Below are 17,654 nucleotides of genomic sequence, written 5' to 3' on the forward strand. Positions count from 1 at the left end.
GTTAATTGTTCTTCATTCAACAAGAGACAAGTTTACAACAAATGAATATGAATATATAAATGATATATACAACATATTTGTAAAATATAGCCTCACAGTTTTATTAAAAAACAACAAGTTAACCATGGTATTTTCCGAAAAACAAATCCCCACAGTACTTTTGTTTTAGTAATAACACAGTAAAAGTGGTCAGTGAGCCTGGCTATTGGGGTACTTTCGTACACAAAGCCTCAATTCTTTGAAAAGAAGAATAGTCCAAAAGACGAATACATCTATAGTATCTCCTATCAGTAATGTATGTTAAAATAAATTCCTGTGGATAAATGTAGGAGTCACGCTCATTTTTTGTTTACCCGATTTTCAAATGTGTGCAAATTTATACGAATACTTTGTAGTTAGTACCCGATAAATCACAGTACTGAAAGGGGCGTGAAGCTATTTTATTACATCGAATACATGTATCGGTCTTTAGAAAAAGAAAAATTATTTGCAGTTTTGAGAGTGAATTCCATTGAAACCCTGATATGCAACTCCAATCAGAAACATAAATAACATTTATATTATTTATGTCTATGCTTCAATGAAACACTGCTATTAGATATGAATTACCGGTAATATTTACGTGTACTTACCGAAAAAGATGACAGATAAGATGGGTTGCTTGAATACTGAGAGACTGCGAAATACTTTGACAGAGAACAAAATGAGATAATATAGAACAAGTACAAGAAAACTGTCAATAAATCTTGTCTCATCTTGATAAAAATTGTAGGTACACATCTTCAGATATTCAACATATGTACAAATTTTCAGACTATTCCATGCAGTAATTGATTAAGAAGTTTATAAAAGGACAAACGTGTGTCTATAGACAGACAGGGAGATTTCAATACACCTCCCTAAACTTCATTTGTGTGGGTATAAAAAATATTGTATAAGACCAAATCATGCTTTGGGCATGTTCACAGGTAATAAAGGAATCCTCATTATATTTCTATATTTAATAATAATCATAAACCATAGAGTCAGATTGAGACAAAAATTAATTATTCTTATATCTTTTTAATCTGCATGCATATTATGAGAACTTATGGAAAACATAACATGTTATGATTTATTCCCAATTTAAACCCCAAGTTCTATTATTTGACATAGAAAGGTTTCTATTATTTTGGACACTGTATATATTTCATTTTCAAAAACAACAAAAAACCAAAATTAAACTCTCTTTGTTTAAACTCATTTTAATCAATACTTTATTGAATTTTAAACATAACTCACAATCAAATTGAGGTGCAACTTATTATAGGAAAAAACAAAAACTTAACGAAGACATAATGATTTATAAAAAAATACCCAGAGACAGTTATCAATGTAAAAAAAGTTCAACGTTTAAAAATCAATTTTTACACAACCTGAAAATGCAAAAATTCGGAATGAGATTTGTCCTTTGAAAATATGAATTTTTGCTTGTTTTTATATTTTTAAAAATTATTATGGACAATATGCAACACACTATTTCACATACCTTTAAAGTTGAAGAAAATCTTCAAAAACAAATACATGTATAACATATTGAATTAAAATAAATTAACCCCAACACCATAAAGTTTTTTTTTCTCAAAGAGAAAATTCTCTAAGTACCTGTACTTCACAAATATGAAAGCTTACAATTACTTGAGTGACAAAAATTTTTTTTTTTCAATTAACTGCCATATGTACATTACTGTGCCTTTGTTCAATACAAAACAAATCTGTTACAATTTAATATCAATAAATTTAGTCAGAAAAGGTTTCTGATTTTTCATAATTCATATATAATATCTAAAAATATGTAACGCCTAAAAACACCCCAAATATTCGCAGGAAATATCATGAAATATACAAAACAGGTGAATTTGAAAAAAGAAAAATTCACAAATGCAATACAACGAATTCAAGACAGAAATTGGACATATGTAAAAAGAAAAACCTCTTTCTTTGAGCTTTTTAACATTCCCTGTACATGGGCAAAAGTACAAAAAGATGTACACTTATATATATATGTACTATATACCACAGCCATATGACAACTTTAAGTACACTGTACATTAAAACATGTAGTACATAAGTATATCAATCAATGTATATTATAAGTATACACAAGCACCCACTTCTAAACACATGGCATCTCAGGGAGTGGAAAGCATATTGAATATATAATATGCTACCAGCAACAACACTTATGAAGAAAATGAGTTAATTTCTTACTCTTTTAGAGAATATGTACATATATGTATATATATATATAGAATAGTAAAACTCAACTTATCAAAAGTAAATAAACTTGCATTATTTTGTTGTAAGAGATTTTTTCTTTCAAACCATTTATTAGAGTTGCTTGCTCTTACATTAAAATGAACACCCTATTAATTTCATTAGCACATGAGAGAGGGTACATATGTATATACATGTGTATATATACATGTATATGTTAATCTTTATTCTTTATGGTTTTTATTAATCCAAAAATATTATTTTACAATGGAATAAAAAAATCAATTAATTCAATTCAATTCCTTTATCAATTGCACACATTTCAAATTATGTGAAGACTAGAAAAAAGTACACATAACATGTGTAAAACTTGTTCAATATACATGTACTAAAAATACATCTGATTAAAAAATCTAAAAAGTGTAAAAAGTACGGAGTACATTTACATCATGCACTGATTAAAAATATCAAAACATGTCTGCCTGTTGCCTATATAACACAGGCTGCATCCTACACATCTTACTGGTTAGGGTAGGGAGCATTGTTTGGTGGATAAGGCATGTTTCCCATGGGTGGGTACGCTGGGTTGCCAGCGGGGTAAGGCGAATTGCCTGTGGGGTAAGGTGTGTCCCCATAATGTGGCCCACTGAGGGGTGGGGCTGTCGGATAAGGCTGGGATCCGTCAGAGGGCATTGGGGGCTTTTCCATGCCTGAAAATAAGAGGTAATACATGTATGATGAGATTTTTCAATACATGTACAACAAAACATAGCATTTGTCATCTATAGTGGAGTGAATGGATGTATAATCAATGGATTGCAGTATTTTGATAATGATGAATGCTCTGTTTGCTTTCACGGCTGTAAAAACATGGTTTAATAAAGCACATTAAAAACACCAATATGAAGCAAGCCACCAATTCTCCACTACCCATATTCCCCCTTAGTCTTTTTGCTCGTACATTGATTTATGATTAGATTTCTAGATATTCACATTTTTCCTAACCTTTTCTAAGAAACAAACACTCATTTGTAGTGAATTATTGATGTTGTGAAATGTCACTAAGCATTGCACTGCACTGCAGAAGAGAACTGATCAATAACTAGACTTTCTCCAAATGTCAATACACAACAGTTACACAGTTTTCAATAATATAAGGGCAAAAATGATAACAGGATGTTGTCTATTATTCCAAAGTAAATATGTGTCCTTTGGGTGAAATGAAAACCTGGAAGCATCACTAGGCAATATCATGCAGAAAAAATTCACTCACACTGTGATTAATTAACAAATATTTGATAGACATTTGATAATCAGATTTGCTTCAAACAAGGGAGGGAAAAGAATCATGCTCTGACCTTGGTCCTGTTGATATTGGAATGGAGGTGGGTTCACAGGGTAAGGCAGGTCTCCTTCTGTAAAATAAATGACCAGAGACATGTTAGCATGGCTACAGAAAAACTAATAGAATATAGTATGTGTTAAATGATTGACATCAAATTTGTCTTGCAAACACATAAAAAATCGGCCTCCATCCAATTCATTTGGCTATATATTGTATTTTAGAATGGAAATCAAACATTGCCTGCATTTTAGTGTTATCACCTGGCTACAACCCATTTAAAAAAAAACATTTCATTCCTAGAACATTTCTTTATCTAATTTTATGATCTGCCATTTGAGATTGTCTCAAACAAAATTCTACTCAAGCACAAGGTGACCTGTCTCGATGAAAGATGAAAACTGAAGCAATCAAAACGAGAGCAAATTGAATACTTACTGGGGTTTGGGTCATAAGGTAGACCTCCAGGGGCAGGGCCTGCAAGCTCGTATGGTGGTGGTGCACCAGATGGGGGTGGGCCGCTCTGAGGAGCTGAGTAAGAAGAATTTCCCATAGGGGGCCCAGCCATTGGAACAGGTGTGGGATCTAAAAATAGCAAATGAATAATTACCTAAATTCCCTAGCAACACTAACATCGTTCAAAGGCAAAGATGATTTCAAACTCTATAGAATCACTGACCTTGCATGCAATACATGTATATGCAAAATATTTATGCATGCAGAATGCAGTTAGAAAAGATTAACTTATCATTGACAAGAAAACTGTTTGCCTTAATCACATCTATATGTCTGCAAAGCTAACAAAACTAACATGATGAAAATCATAAAATTCAATCTCTTGTTTAATATTCATTTTTTTTATTTTTGCATCAGCATTTGGTGTGATGCAACAGTGCCTGAAAAACTGATTTTTTTTCTGCCCAAAGCTAAATTGAACTCCCAAAATAAACTTCGTATTTGTGCTGATCGCGTTAATTACAAAACACAGTTTGTACAACACAGATATTCATGCATTATTAGTATTCCAGGTTCAATCAAGTGTGTACTGGGATTTAACCCAGGTTGCATTCCATACACCCTGAGGCTGAAAGCCGCTACACCCAGAGGAAAAATGGTGTATGGAATACAAACTGGGGTAAATTCCCGTACACCCTTAACTGAACCTGGATAATGAATAAGTTTCCTATGTAAACCAAATAAATCTGTTTCCAATGTCTAATCAGGGGGGCATTACACTTTCAAGATAGAGATACAATGTATTGTAATGTCACGTCACTGTGGTTACCAGTATTTATCTCTGGCTCAAGTAACGTGTATTGAAATTTACAACCAGCTTATCAATTAGCCAATCAAATCTCATGTTACAAGCTACATAGAAAATTAAAATAGGTACCCATGACCCTTTTTTAAATATCTAAATAATCTACTTCATAAATACAGGGTTATATTCATGCTTGCTTTTTCCCTATTACATTTGTCAACAACTTTCTCTGTTTCAATTTTGCCTTACCAAAAAGAGTACGGTAACATTTGAAATAACCTGTTTTGATTTCACCCACTGGCAAACAGTATAGGGGGTGAACATTCCAATTAAACCACAAATATTCTAAATACAGATATCCCAGTTTTCCCCACACACTTCAAATTGTTTACATTCCATTGAACCTTCCCTCTCCTTGAGTAACTTACCCTGGTGGTATGGCCGCAACGGTACATTCTGCTCTTGGTAATCTGAAAAGAATTAGTGCACACCCATGCAGTTCAACGAAAACACAGTTTAACATCGACCTAACACAAGAGTAAGACCCTATGCAAAATACGATGATTTCACAGTGTGCAAGTGAAATTTATCAAATATGTTTCATGGAAATTCCAACTTTTTCTATCGTTTTTAAGGGAAAACTTTTAAATATATTTTTTAACCTCCTAGTTTACCCCCTACCCTCCCCCCTCTCTCCTTACATTAAAAGTTGACACATCATTGGAAAATTCATAAACTCTCCCTCCTACCCTCTGAAATCCAAATATAACACATTTATTTTAAAATTTTAAAAAGCAAAATGGGTTTGTTATAAATCAGCTATACTTAAATGAAGCGAACAAATGAACACCAGACAATAGTGATACATGCATATGTATACAGTGTTATTGATGACATGCTCACCAAATTTCAACCACAAAAGCAAAGTTACCTGGAGCCATCTGGAAGTGGTTCTTATCTGGAGTGCGGATCACAGATCCGGAACTCTTGTTACGTCTCTTGATACAACAGTAGCAGGTGACGAAGATGATTCCCATGAAAACGAGGATACCGATGACCACCCCTGCCACACGCCCTCCACTAAAAAGAGATCAGGCACTCAATAACAAACGCTTAAAGCTACTATTGGTTTGCTGATTTTTTATATCTAACAGGTTACATGTACTTTACTCTGTCTCGAGTTTTTGCTTCCACCACTTTTCGCTTGATATTTCGATAATCATAAATACCCATTGAGTTCAAACTACGTTCATCCACTAATATAAAAATGTCCAGATTATCTGTTTTGAAACGCCCCCTCTACCGCTTCAGAATTCAATACACATCCCAAAACAGAAAGTCTACGGAGATTTTGCATTGCATCAGCCTTTAATAAGCCCAGATGATAACGTTGAAAAATTGTGTGAGGTGTCTCGAGTACTTCCGAATGGAGAAAAGATGTAAACATATCCCATATTATAAATCTCTATAAGAAATTTGTTTTTGTTCCTAATATGAACTTTTATGGGTGAAAAATGATAATTTGTCAATGAAGATATCGTGGATACTTTCCCTTTTATCGATTTCAACATCATTTCTTTCACAGGTTTGTGTATTTTTATTAAAAATCATCAAAACGTGATGGAAGCAAAAACTTGGGACAGACTATAACTTTATTCATTTACCTGGTATCTTTGTTTTTATAAACTCATAATAAAAATTGAAAGTACCTACCATGTCCAAGTATATTTCAATTAACATGCATGAATTTGATTCAAAAATATAAATGTGTATTTAATACATGCAGATCAATTGTTGGCTTCATTTTGTACAAGTGTATTGAGTTTAATGATTTAATAATGAACATATAGAATGGTATATTATGTGTGACAATATTTCTATTATGCAAAAAGCTTGGAAAAATTTAATAAACTTACACTATTTGAAGACCGACAAGTTAACAAAAAAATTACATGTATTAAGTATGTTAAGGAACTGGCAGAGCTAGGGGTGTTCTGACAGAAATAGAGAAGAGATTGTACATGAGCTACCAACTGGAAAAATTAGCTCAAGACTGGTACTAACTGGCTTAAGTACATATATGTAGTAAGTTATTTAGGTACTTACTCTTCCCAGAATGTACAGCAGTACTGTTTTCCCTTTTCCCCACAACAGTACTTCTTGTTATCGCCCATACTCTGGTCCGTAGGGCAGAGGAAGCGTCCAAGGTAAGTGGAATTGCCCCACTGGTTTTGGTCATATTTATCATTGTAACAGACCTCAGGCACTGTGGAGTGGAAAAACATCAAGTCATTCAAAGAAAAGAGTGACTGGGGTGAAGTTAAAGCCACCGAGATTGACATATAGTTGAACTTCGATATCGTAACCACTGATATCTAAAATACAATGGATATGTCAAAGCAATTTGTAAGTCCAAACCACCTATTTTTTAATGTATTTAACCCTCAGTATCTTGAATACCCCGATATCTCAAAGTTTTACAACAGTCCCATCTAGTTCGAGATAACGAAGTTTGACTGTACAGTAAAACACGGTTATAGCGAACACACTTATAATGAATTGACGCTTACAGCGAAGTGAATTTCATTCCCCAAGTCTCTATTTCATGTTGTAAACTTGACGGATATAACGAATTACCCTTATAACGAAGTTAAATTGGCTGTCCCTGGGACTTCGATATAAGCGTGTTTTACTGTTTATGAACAAGAAATATTTGACTTCTTACTTTTGTAAGACTACGGAAGCACAAGCAAATTATAAGTCTTTTAGAGTCCAATTCAGAAGTAATCAATGGAATTATCAGTTTTTAAATTATTTAACATGGTAAATCATATTAAACATTAGATTTTTTCTACTTTTTCTGAGTTTCTGCAGCTGACATTAGTTGTTCATTGAAAAATTCTTCCACACTATTAATTCATACAACTAATACTCTTATGTCAGAACAAGAACTATGTAAAAAGGATTGATCCTCCAATAATCTTGATTATTGATACAAACATTTTCCTTTAATGCATCAACAATTCTTCCACCCCCTTAAAATGCATGGAATCATTGCAACAGTTAATTCTTCATAAAAAAAAAATTGCCAATACAAATAAAAATAACTATGCATGTGTCCAAGTCCGTATTATTTTTACCAATGGAGCCAATAAAAGGCACATTTCCAAATTAAAAAAAAAATTCAGACAAAATTGTTCTCCTTCCTTATTTATTTTCAATGCTCCCAAACTTAGGAAAATTATTTGAATAGATAATATATTTGATAACGAAATTTATTCCTTTGTTTTGCACAACAGAAATGAAAGAGCGTCAGCGCTTTCACATAAGTCAACTAAATCTTGTTTTCTTTTGTTCAAAAAAGGAATGCCTTTAGTTTTTAGAATATGCTTAAGATAGGCGCATTGTAAATCTTGATAGTTGCAGTTGGCGTCTATCATGACAAAATTTTGTCCCAGACGACCCTATTATGTACCGGTATACACCAATAGCAGTCAGTATCAATTAAAATAATAGTCAATGGGTTTTCAAAGAATTAGAAATGCTTTGAAGCATTAATTGGTTTTGGAAATAAAGCTTTCATATGCAAATGAACTCAACACAGTATATAGTATGAATCTTACATTGACAGCTGGAGTGAAGTTTTATATACATCAGGTATGGAAAAGCCTTTAAAAACAATTAAAACAAAACCTCAATCTTTCACTTAATATACAAATTCGCAAAGAGGACAGTAAAATTCACATCTGACCCATGTGAAATGATACTCGACTTACATTCTCCACTTCTTCGGTAGCTAGATCGACTCTTCCATCTTGTTGCACCATACACTGTTCCTAACAAAATGGCAGTTCGTAGCTGGCTTTTGGAAGAAATTCTACTTCCAGAAAATTTAGATACATATCTGGATCTGGATGATGAGCGATAGCCTGAGCGGGATCTGGATGAAAATCTTCCGCCCCTTCCACCACCTCTACCTCCTCTTGCTTCTATCAATGCTATCACTGAAAATATAATAAAAGATGTCTGAATTCAGTGCACCTCATTCAATTCTATGTTTCATTCACAAATTTTATAACAGCCGATTGCTTCCTATCAATAGTATACATGTACATGATGCACCTAGTTATTGTGGTGTGAATCATTTTTTTAGTCTCATAGCATAATTCTGCATTACATGTATTTGTGTAAAGTTACCGACTGCAAATTAACACTAATGGATGCAGTTGTGCCATATGTGACTTTGTAAACCAAACATTTATTGTGAAATTATCAGTAATTCAAGGGTCATGTAGTTGTGATAGTCCAGAATAAAAAATGACAAAAATTCTCCAGAATACTACTTCACGTAATTTGTTGTTAGATACCTTTCTATATATCAAATAACAGGGTAGTAAAAAATTTTAACACAAACAAAGGCCTGAGAAAATACCCCAGTGAAGTCATAAGACCAATTCTCACCAAAGACCAATTCTTCCCTGTGCATTGTTACATCACTATATCACTACATTTAAGTTTATAGCAACCAAACTAATTAAAACATTCTCCCAAAGAAAACCATATCGACAGTGAGTAGCATCATTACTTTACTTTAATTTTAAAATGTTAAAGGTGTTGCCATGTATACTAAAGAGACCTAAAAGGATCCACAAAAAGGAGTATCAAGGAAAGCCAATTAATAATTCAGATCGGTCTTTGAACCCCAAAACCAATATATTATTTACAGTACTCACACAAAACAATGACAGCAAAATACAACAGAGTTTTCATCTTCATAGCGTCTTGCCTAATCTCTGACAACACTTCCTACATTGGTTTAAATGATATTGCTCATAATAATATTGCGAAATGGATAATTTGACGTAACTCCTTTTTGTCTTAGACAACTCGAACACTAACTAAGTCTCGTGTTTGTTGCTAGTTTATTTGTAAAAAAAAACAAAATCAAAGAAATAAAAGAAATCAAACCATCATATCATAAAAATGTATACTTATAAAATGACTAATTATTTAGATTATAAATTAAGCATCAAGAACATGACAATAAAAAAAACTTAATGTATATTATAAAGCCGAATTAATATATGAACAACTGCCCAGAATTTTCATTTTCAGTTTATAATTAGACAGCAAGGAATTTCCTTTTACCAGTTTAAAAAGTATTTTAAAAATTGTTTGCCGTTATGTATTTATGAATTTATACAAATATATCTTTCTTAACCAAGCTCTTACAACGTAAGTGATTTATAACAATTTTAAGATTTTTTTTTCAATATTGTTCTAAAAATATTAAAGATTAACGTTATTTTACTTGGCATGCCTACTTTCATTTTGACAGGCAATTACAAATAAAATAAAAATGAATACACAAACTTATGTGTTATTGAAGCTTTGAAAACGTGTGTTTGTTATTATTAAAATTTCTTATTATCAAACAAATTATAACTGCTTCTACCATGTTTACTGAAACAATATGTGTGCTATTTTTCAGGATAATCAAGTGTATGTTAGAGATGAAGAATTTACACTGAAGCCTATGAAGATGACACACCTGGGGGATTTCAAAGCAATATTACTAGACATTGATGCACATCTTGATTCCAAAGACCTGGAGCTTTTGAAATTTCTATGTAAAGACGTTGTTTCGTTTAGTGTGCTTGGTAAATGCCAAAGATGTTTAGATGTGTTTGCCAATCTGGAACAGAAAGGGAAATTGAAAGAAGAGAACTCTAAATATTTACAAGAATGTTTTCACTACATGCAGAGGAAGGACTTAATTAGAAAATTAGGTGGAGATCCACAGCAGCTGGAGAATAGAATTAGAGCTAATGGACCAAACTATCTTACCGAATTTAGGCAAGATCGAATTATTCATTCATAAAAACAGAGATGAATGTTAATTTCAGTAATAATTAATAGTTGAGATTAATGTTAATATCAGTATTAATCAATTGTTGTGATAATATGTAGAGAATTATACATATATGACAAAATACTGTTCACTGCAAAATCAATCTGAGACTAGCTATCAGCACAAGGTTCATTTATGATATTTGTTAATCCAGGCAGGGTTGATAAGGGATGTGACATAAATTTTTTCAGGTGTTTTTCTAATCATGTATATGGAATAGATTTTTCATACTCATTTTCCCATCCACTAATTTCCCATCATTCTAGTACCGGTAACCATCTTAGTCTTTAAAAATAACAGCTAGTACATGTATTTGGATAATGTTACCTCATGTTTTGATTCTCGTAACTACATAAAGTGAATATCAAGTGATTTGTTAGACATTCCCATTTATGACATCAAATATATTTTTTTTATTTACATACATTTAGCCAGTGAAAAATAATCTCTATCTTATTATATTATGTGCTCTTGTTCATTACAATTCATATGTTTAGCTGTGAAAGATAATTAAAATCTAATCATTCTACAGTCATCACAGTGCATTTTAAATTTAATTTTTTTTTTTTTTTGCATTGATAGAAATCAATTATTATATGTGAATTATCTTATCATAATTTCTTGTACCAGAATTCTGCTGTTTGATATTGCTGAAGATTGTGGAAAAGATGAACTAGAGAAAATGAAATTCTATTCAAGAACAAGTTTACATTTGCCCAAAAAAATGGTTGACAAAGTGAGAAGTTGTTTAGATTTGTTCAATGTTCTGGAAAAGGAGGAAAAAATTACAAAAATTGATGTGAATACACTGGAACAGCTGATTAAAACAACAGGGGATGAAGAATTGCTGGAGAGCGTGTACCAATACAAGAATAGAAACTTAGGTACTTATATACTTAAACAAGAAAATGTTTTGTATGGTGGTTCATGCAGGTTTGAAGGTAGTGAGTATATAAGCAGATAGCCAAAAAGATTACAAACTGTTTGTCAAAATTCTTTAAGAATGTTATGAGGGTTCCAGTGTCTCGCAAGCGAGAATTAGAGGAAAATGACGGCAATAGCAAGAAATTCAAAATACTATACAAATTTTTAGATTTGGTGAATTTTAGTGCTTTGCAAATACACCATAAATGGGGTTGAAAAAAAACCCGGTACATATCACGTGTATGCAAAATGTTACTATTAAAAACTGTAGTTATTTGTCAAAAATATCAGTAGTAATTTGAAATACATGTATGATGATCAAAAAGTTCCTTTTGATAATTTCATTAACTGATACAACTGGAAGTGTCGATAATGCAAAAACAGTGTACTTCCACCATTACTGTAGTTTTGGGGGGTTTTTTTTGTCTGTTGCAGTGGCTTCTCCGACAGATGAGATGAAAGTAGAACCTGGTATGAAACTGGATCTGCACATCAACCACTTTTCAAACACCACTGCAGCAGTGACCCCACAGGCACACCAAGGACCAGAGCATAACCTAGCTGTCCAGACAGGTGGGTAGGGCTATTCTCATCCCCGCTTCTTTTTTTTTTTAAAAAGAAGGGGGGATGATTTCAAAACTTTACTTTTGTAATTGAATATAAGGAGTGACATATCGTACCCATCAACATGAATTGATTTTGCTCTGTATTTTTTCATAAGAGTTCATTTTTGGTGAGGGTAACTTCTTTTAATTTTTGTACATGTTTAAAATTTTTTCTTCCATTTTTTAAACTTTGATATTTACATGTACATGTAGAAGGAAGCAATCCACAAATGGATGCCTATCCCTCATTGACCTCCATGAACCCTCCAGCACAGGATGCCATGGATACCATCATGCCTCGGCAACAGTCTCCAGCCCAGTCTTCAGAAGAAAACCTTGACTCTCATGATGATATGTTTCACTATTACAAAATGACGTCAAAACCCAGAGGTAATGTTACAACACAAGGAACAGAGCATAATTTGAAATAAAATACAAGAATTAACGAGGACAGGTCTAATTTGTTCTGCCATTATTTTTTTAATGAAATTTACCCCATCAATTTCTACTGATATAATTATTATTTTAAGATTTAAAAAAAATGACATTTCTCTCATCTTTTGTTTTGGGGGTCATCTCAAAGTTTGTTAATTTTTAAACATAGGACCCTATGGGATTTTACTTGAAATATATCAATTTTGCACATTTTTTAACATTTTTTTTAACTTGATCTGCCTTAAGGAATTTTTTCCATTCCACACATGAGAGTTGTTGCTAAATGGCCTCATATATTTTGAAAATTATGATAAAAAAAAAAAAATTTACCACCTGGTTAGCTCCAGGATTCTTATCAATATTTTTTTCCCCAGATTTGTTAGATAATGGCTATTTTTTAATTGACAAAGGTAGAAATGGTGATCTTTTTAGTATAATTAAAACATTCAGACATACTTAAGTTATAGAAAAAATAGAAATATGTATCACATTTAATATTAAGGTTCAAAATATAAAATACATGATTACTGTCTTGAAATACTTGTATTAATTAAGCTGTATTTAGGTGGGGTAAGAAAACAGAGGACTAGGCTTGCTGAACCGTCTTCAGATTTTCGACCCGAGCCCAAATATAGCTTATACTTCAAGACATTTATGTTTATTCTACAATATGATATCATATTTACACCTCCAACAAGCCTCTGTTGACAAACTTTGCTGAATGTCTGCAGTTGAAACCATAACACTATGGCATCAACCAAGCAAAAAGATGATGCCACAATGCAAATAAAATAGCATGCATTCTTGAACTGTACTCTGCCATCTTAATTTTGTCAAATAAAGAGAACTGTACATGTATTTGCCCAGAAAGATATTTTTTAAATGAAATCATTGCCTATATTTATACATATTTGTAAACAAATACATTTTTATGCAGGATACTGTGTGATCATTAACAACCAGATATTTCATGGAAACTTAGGAGAAAGGAAAGGGACAGATATCGATGAAGGTATATATACAAACTTTTGTTTCATCACAACCCAATGAATAAATAAGGCTACCGCACATTATCTGTTTAGGATTTTATACATGTATTGAGAGGGCTCAATGGTCGTGGCCATTTTGAGACTGTATTGATCTCCTGTAGAAGAACTCTTTGTAAAAAAAAGGATACTGTAAATTCCTTACATTACACGAGTACTTAATTCCGCGACCCCGCTGGTTTGTATCAAATCACGAGAATATAAAATTGCGAACATGGAACTTTGCTCTTTATTTCTTATAGTTCTCAACTGTCAGAAAATAATGGCGAGATTTTAAAATCCGCGAAGGGTGCTTCTCGCGATTTAACACGAAAATAAACCCCTTGCGTTTAATTAGGAATTTACAGTAGTACCCAATTTTAAAAGGAAAACTTTATGGACTTTTTCTTTACCGAATAATAAATACCATTCAGTAACGATAAACAAACCATACCGTAGATTCCTAATTAAACGCGAGGAATAAATATCCACGTAAAATCGTGAGAAGCACATCTTGCAAATTTTAAAATCTCACTCTATTTTTTGGACATATGTTCACAACATGAAACTACGATACAAATTCAGCATTTACAATTTTATGTTCCTGCAATTTGATGGAAAACAGTTGAATCACAGAATTAAGTACTCGCGTAAGATAAGGAATTTACAGTATCTTAAAATATTAGGTTTGATCTGGTGGTTAATTTGTGGACTACCAACTTGGCACCAAGCCTTCTTAAATGGAAAATATTTCTGCAAGAAAATTTTAAAACAGTGCCTTGATTAATTTAAATTTTTTTCAAGGTAACCTTATTCAGGGTTGTCTCTAAGACCCGGGAGGCGGCAAATTCCCCCACCTATAATGCCTTAATTACCCGGCTATTTTTGCATTTCAAACACAATGTAGCTATAAGCAAGACCCCCAGACCCCCTTCTACTTTTTCATTTCCTCCTGCTACTTTAATTTTTAGAGACAACCCTGCTTATTCCACAGTTCTCTCATTTAATATTAAATCTCTATGATATTAAAATTTTGAGTGCTGAACTTTTGTTGTAACTTCATACAGGTAGCCACAGTCGAAAAAATAAATTTTTAAATTCAAAGAGGAATTGTTCTCTCAATTCTATTATGCCCCTTTTCGAAGAAGGGAGGGCATATTGCTTTGCTGCTGTCTGTCAGTCTGTCAGTCCACCAACAGTTTCCGTTCATTTTCTTCGCAAAGGATGAACATATTGAAATGAAATATGGTATACAGGTTAATCATGATAATATCTAGGTCAAATTCGATATTGGGTACGATCGAGCAATTTTCGACAGAGTTATGACACTTGGACGTAAAAAAATTCCAGTTATTTGCCGTTTCCGCTCATTTTCTTCGCAGAGGATGAACATATTGAAATTTTTTTTGTGGATTTTTCCAAGGGAGGGGGGCATAAGTGTTTCACAAACATCTCTTGTTTCAAAATTGAATATTAGTTCCTTATGTTTAATTAGAAATACATGTATTAAAAACAAGCAAACAGTTATTGCATGAAGATTTTCATATTCTTTATTCAGAAAAATTAAAAGATGTTTTTGGCAACCACCTGGAATTTAAGGTTGAGGTATACCGAAATGCTACCAGTGAGGAAATCATGAGAGTCTGCCAGGCATATTCCCGGAAAGACCACAGACAGTTTGACTGCCTGGTCTTCTGTATTTTGTCGCACGGAACGACGGGTGCAGTGTACGGCACAGATAGCAACAGCGTACGGATCAAAGACATCACAGCATGCTTCACTGCATCGCGCTGTCCTTCTCTGGCAGAAAAACCCAAACTCTTCTTTTTTCAGGCATGCCAAGGACTTTCCCACCAGTCTGGTATGGATTTGATATCTATGGATACTGAGTTTTCTCCCTTTGATTTTCCCTACACTATTTCAATGTAAAATTTGTTTATATTTAAAATGTTTTAAATATTACACCTAATACCCGGTACTCTCAGCTAGATATTGTAAGAATGTAATTATACATGAATACATAAATTTAATCTGTTTTAGCTTGCATAGATTGCTATCAATGAATTTGTCATCTTTTTTAAAAAATTAATTTGTTTTGATTTGATCCTCAATTTTACCAGGCCTACAAACCATTGGAACCACAAGGAATGTCGACCCAAACACACAGATGGACGCGACGCAGGAACCACCGAGATCCGAGGTAAATCCCAATGAGGATCGGACATCTTCGGCCCACAAGATGATCCCGGATGAGTCAGACTTCCTCCTGGGCTATGCTACAGTCCCAGGGTATGTGTCCTACAGGAGTAGATCACAAGGATCATTCTACATCAACATCCTGGCAGAGAAGTTGAAGAAGTACGCCCTGGGTCCTAGGTAGGAACCTTGACTTTTTGCCTTATAGTTGTTTGATGGTCAAGCAAGTTGGAAATTCTTCTGTTTGATATTAAAATGAGAGAATAGTGGAGAGTTTCTTTGTTGATCTTCTTGTTAAATTTTGAATGTTTTTAATGCAATTAAAAAGTGTAAATAGTGTTGACAAAAGAAATTCGGATTTCGTGCTCTCAATCTTGAATTAAATAATTTTTCTTAGATTTTGATTAGAAATTCAGTTTTTTCTTCTAAATCCCAATATAACTTAAAATGTATTTCTCAGCTAAACAAATTGCTTGAAATAGGTGTCATAAAAAAAATAAAATCCTATAGTGCTTCTCGTTCATTTTAGGGGTCATGACCTGGTGTCCATTTTAGTCAGCGTCAATCAGGCAGTGAGTGAACTTCACTACAGCAATGAAGATGGACACATGTTTAAACAAGTCCCCGCCCCTCAGTTTACCCTGCGCAGGAGAGTTCAGTTTGATAAGTGTTAGCCAGAGGAAAAGAGACAGAGGAAGGGTCCTGTTTTGACCCCCCCCTTCCCCAGGTTAAATGAGAGATTAAAATGTTTGTGCATAAGACTGGTACAAAATCTCTTATATTTTGTTGTTCCAATCAAGATTATGGTTTTGCGTATACCTTGCACTACATATTGCAGAAAAAATTTTTAGACACAAATTTTTTTACTTGTAAATAAAATATGATTTATCAAGTCTAAAAACACTGGTATTAATTTCTATTTGAATTCATATGTCTTATGCAACTAACTTAAATAAAATTTACATGTATCGTGTGAGGACTGTTATATTGATAATTTTTTGCAATATTTCAACATTTTTTGGAATGAGAGAGCTGACTTAAACAGGCATATATTATTTAATAATTAAATGTAATAATTATTGATTACCCCATAAAAATTTAGATAAAATCTTTAAAAAAACAATTTATTATTTTTTTAAATTTAAATATTTCTATAGCTTTGTAGAAGTCAGAAATCCAAGGAGACACCCGATACTACTTTCCCAAATAGCACTACACACATGTTTTATATTTAATAATGTACACACACTTTTCTGCAACTCTTTTTGAGAATTTTTTTTTTTAAAAACAATCAAAGGCTGTGAAAAATATTATTGTAAGATACTTATTTGAAAATGAAATATTATTACATAACATTTGTTTCCTGAAAATAAACTCTTAAAACTTAACACATTTTTATGTGTTGATCCATTCATGCAGCTTTTAAATAAAGATTTAAAATATACATGTATTTATGGTTCCATTGAAGGCCACTAGGTTTTTAGCTGTCTATGCATTATCTCTATTGAATTGTAACATAATTTTTCATATAATTAAAATTTTACGTGTTGATAAAATGACTTAACAATGCACTGGCGAGAAATGGTCCTCGGTGAGAATCAGTCACACCCCAGTACAGTCGATTGACTGACTCCAGAGAGATAGGCTGCATGGCCAAATTAAACCTCTCAAACATTGAAATTCAAAACTGTATAAAATG

General features: G+C 32.8%; 2 protein-coding genes across 4 annotated transcripts; one reads left to right on the forward strand and one right to left on the reverse strand.

Annotated features, from left to right (window-relative positions):
• Positions 1-1,059: 1,059 nt before the first annotated feature.
• On the reverse strand, positions 1,060-9,730 carry LOC128156083 (proline-rich protein HaeIII subfamily 1-like). 3 transcript variants are annotated; one of them, XM_052818079.1, is made up of 8 exons: positions 8,636-8,824; positions 8,483-8,528; positions 6,966-7,125; positions 5,791-5,939; positions 5,288-5,329; positions 4,037-4,183; positions 3,615-3,671; positions 1,060-2,966 (listed from the first exon to the last, which is right to left on the reverse strand). In XM_052818079.1, the coding sequence occupies exons 1-8, from the start codon at positions 8,684-8,686 to the stop codon at positions 2,776-2,778; spliced, it is 843 nt and encodes a 280-aa protein (XP_052674039.1). In that variant the 5' UTR covers positions 8,687-8,824; the 3' UTR covers positions 1,060-2,775. The 3 variants fall into 3 exon arrangements, with proteins under 3 accessions (XP_052674039.1, XP_052674038.1, XP_052674037.1); XM_052818077.1 differs by lacking the exon at positions 8,483-8,528 and adding an exon at positions 9,593-9,730 and having other exon boundaries at positions 1,063-2,966; positions 8,636-8,863; XM_052818078.1 differs by lacking the exons at positions 5,288-5,329; positions 8,483-8,528 and adding an exon at positions 9,593-9,730 and having other exon boundaries at positions 1,061-2,966; positions 8,636-8,863.
• Positions 9,731-9,968: 238 nt separating this feature from the next.
• LOC128156122 (caspase-8-like) lies at positions 9,969-17,058 on the forward strand. The gene is made up of 9 exons (XM_052818140.1): positions 9,969-10,094; positions 10,351-10,715; positions 11,401-11,654; positions 12,130-12,267; positions 12,513-12,689; positions 13,672-13,746; positions 15,318-15,620; positions 15,880-16,135; positions 16,485-17,058. Exons 2-9 carry the CDS (start codon positions 10,396-10,398, stop codon positions 16,627-16,629), a joined length of 1,668 nt encoding a protein of 555 aa, XP_052674100.1. The 5' UTR covers positions 9,969-10,094; positions 10,351-10,395; the 3' UTR covers positions 16,630-17,058.
• The last annotated feature ends 596 nt before the right edge of the window (positions 17,059-17,654 follow it).

Source organism: Crassostrea angulata, chromosome 7 (assembly GCF_025612915.1).
Source record: "Crassostrea angulata isolate pt1a10 chromosome 7, ASM2561291v2, whole genome shotgun sequence".
NCBI classification, from domain to species: Eukaryota; Metazoa; Mollusca; class Bivalvia; order Ostreida; family Ostreidae; genus Magallana; species Magallana angulata.

Excerpts from the sequence above, each read along its gene's own strand:
- LOC128156122 (XM_052818140.1), top strand. The coding sequence starts at position 10,396 with ATGAAGATGACACACCTGGGGGATTTCAAAGCAATATTACTAGACATT. Across the intron at positions 10,716-11,400 it reads AACTATCTTACCGAATTTAG|AATTCTGCTGTTTGATATTG; the intron begins GCAAGATCGAAT and ends TTCTTGTACCAG. Across the intron at positions 11,655-12,129 it reads ATACAAGAATAGAAACTTAG|TGGCTTCTCCGACAGATGAG; the intron begins GTACTTATATAC and ends TGTCTGTTGCAG.
- LOC128156083 (XM_052818077.1), bottom strand. The coding sequence starts at position 9,635 with ATGAAGATGAAAACTCTGTTGTATTTTGCTGTCATTGTTTTGT. Across the intron at positions 5,330-5,790 it reads CCACTTCCAGATGGCTCCAG|ATTACCAAGAGCAGAATGTA; the intron begins GTAACTTTGCTT and ends AATTCTTTTCAG. Across the intron at positions 4,184-5,287 it reads GTTGCGGCCATACCACCAGG|ATCCCACACCTGTTCCAATG; the intron begins GTAAGTTACTCA and ends TGCTATTTTTAG.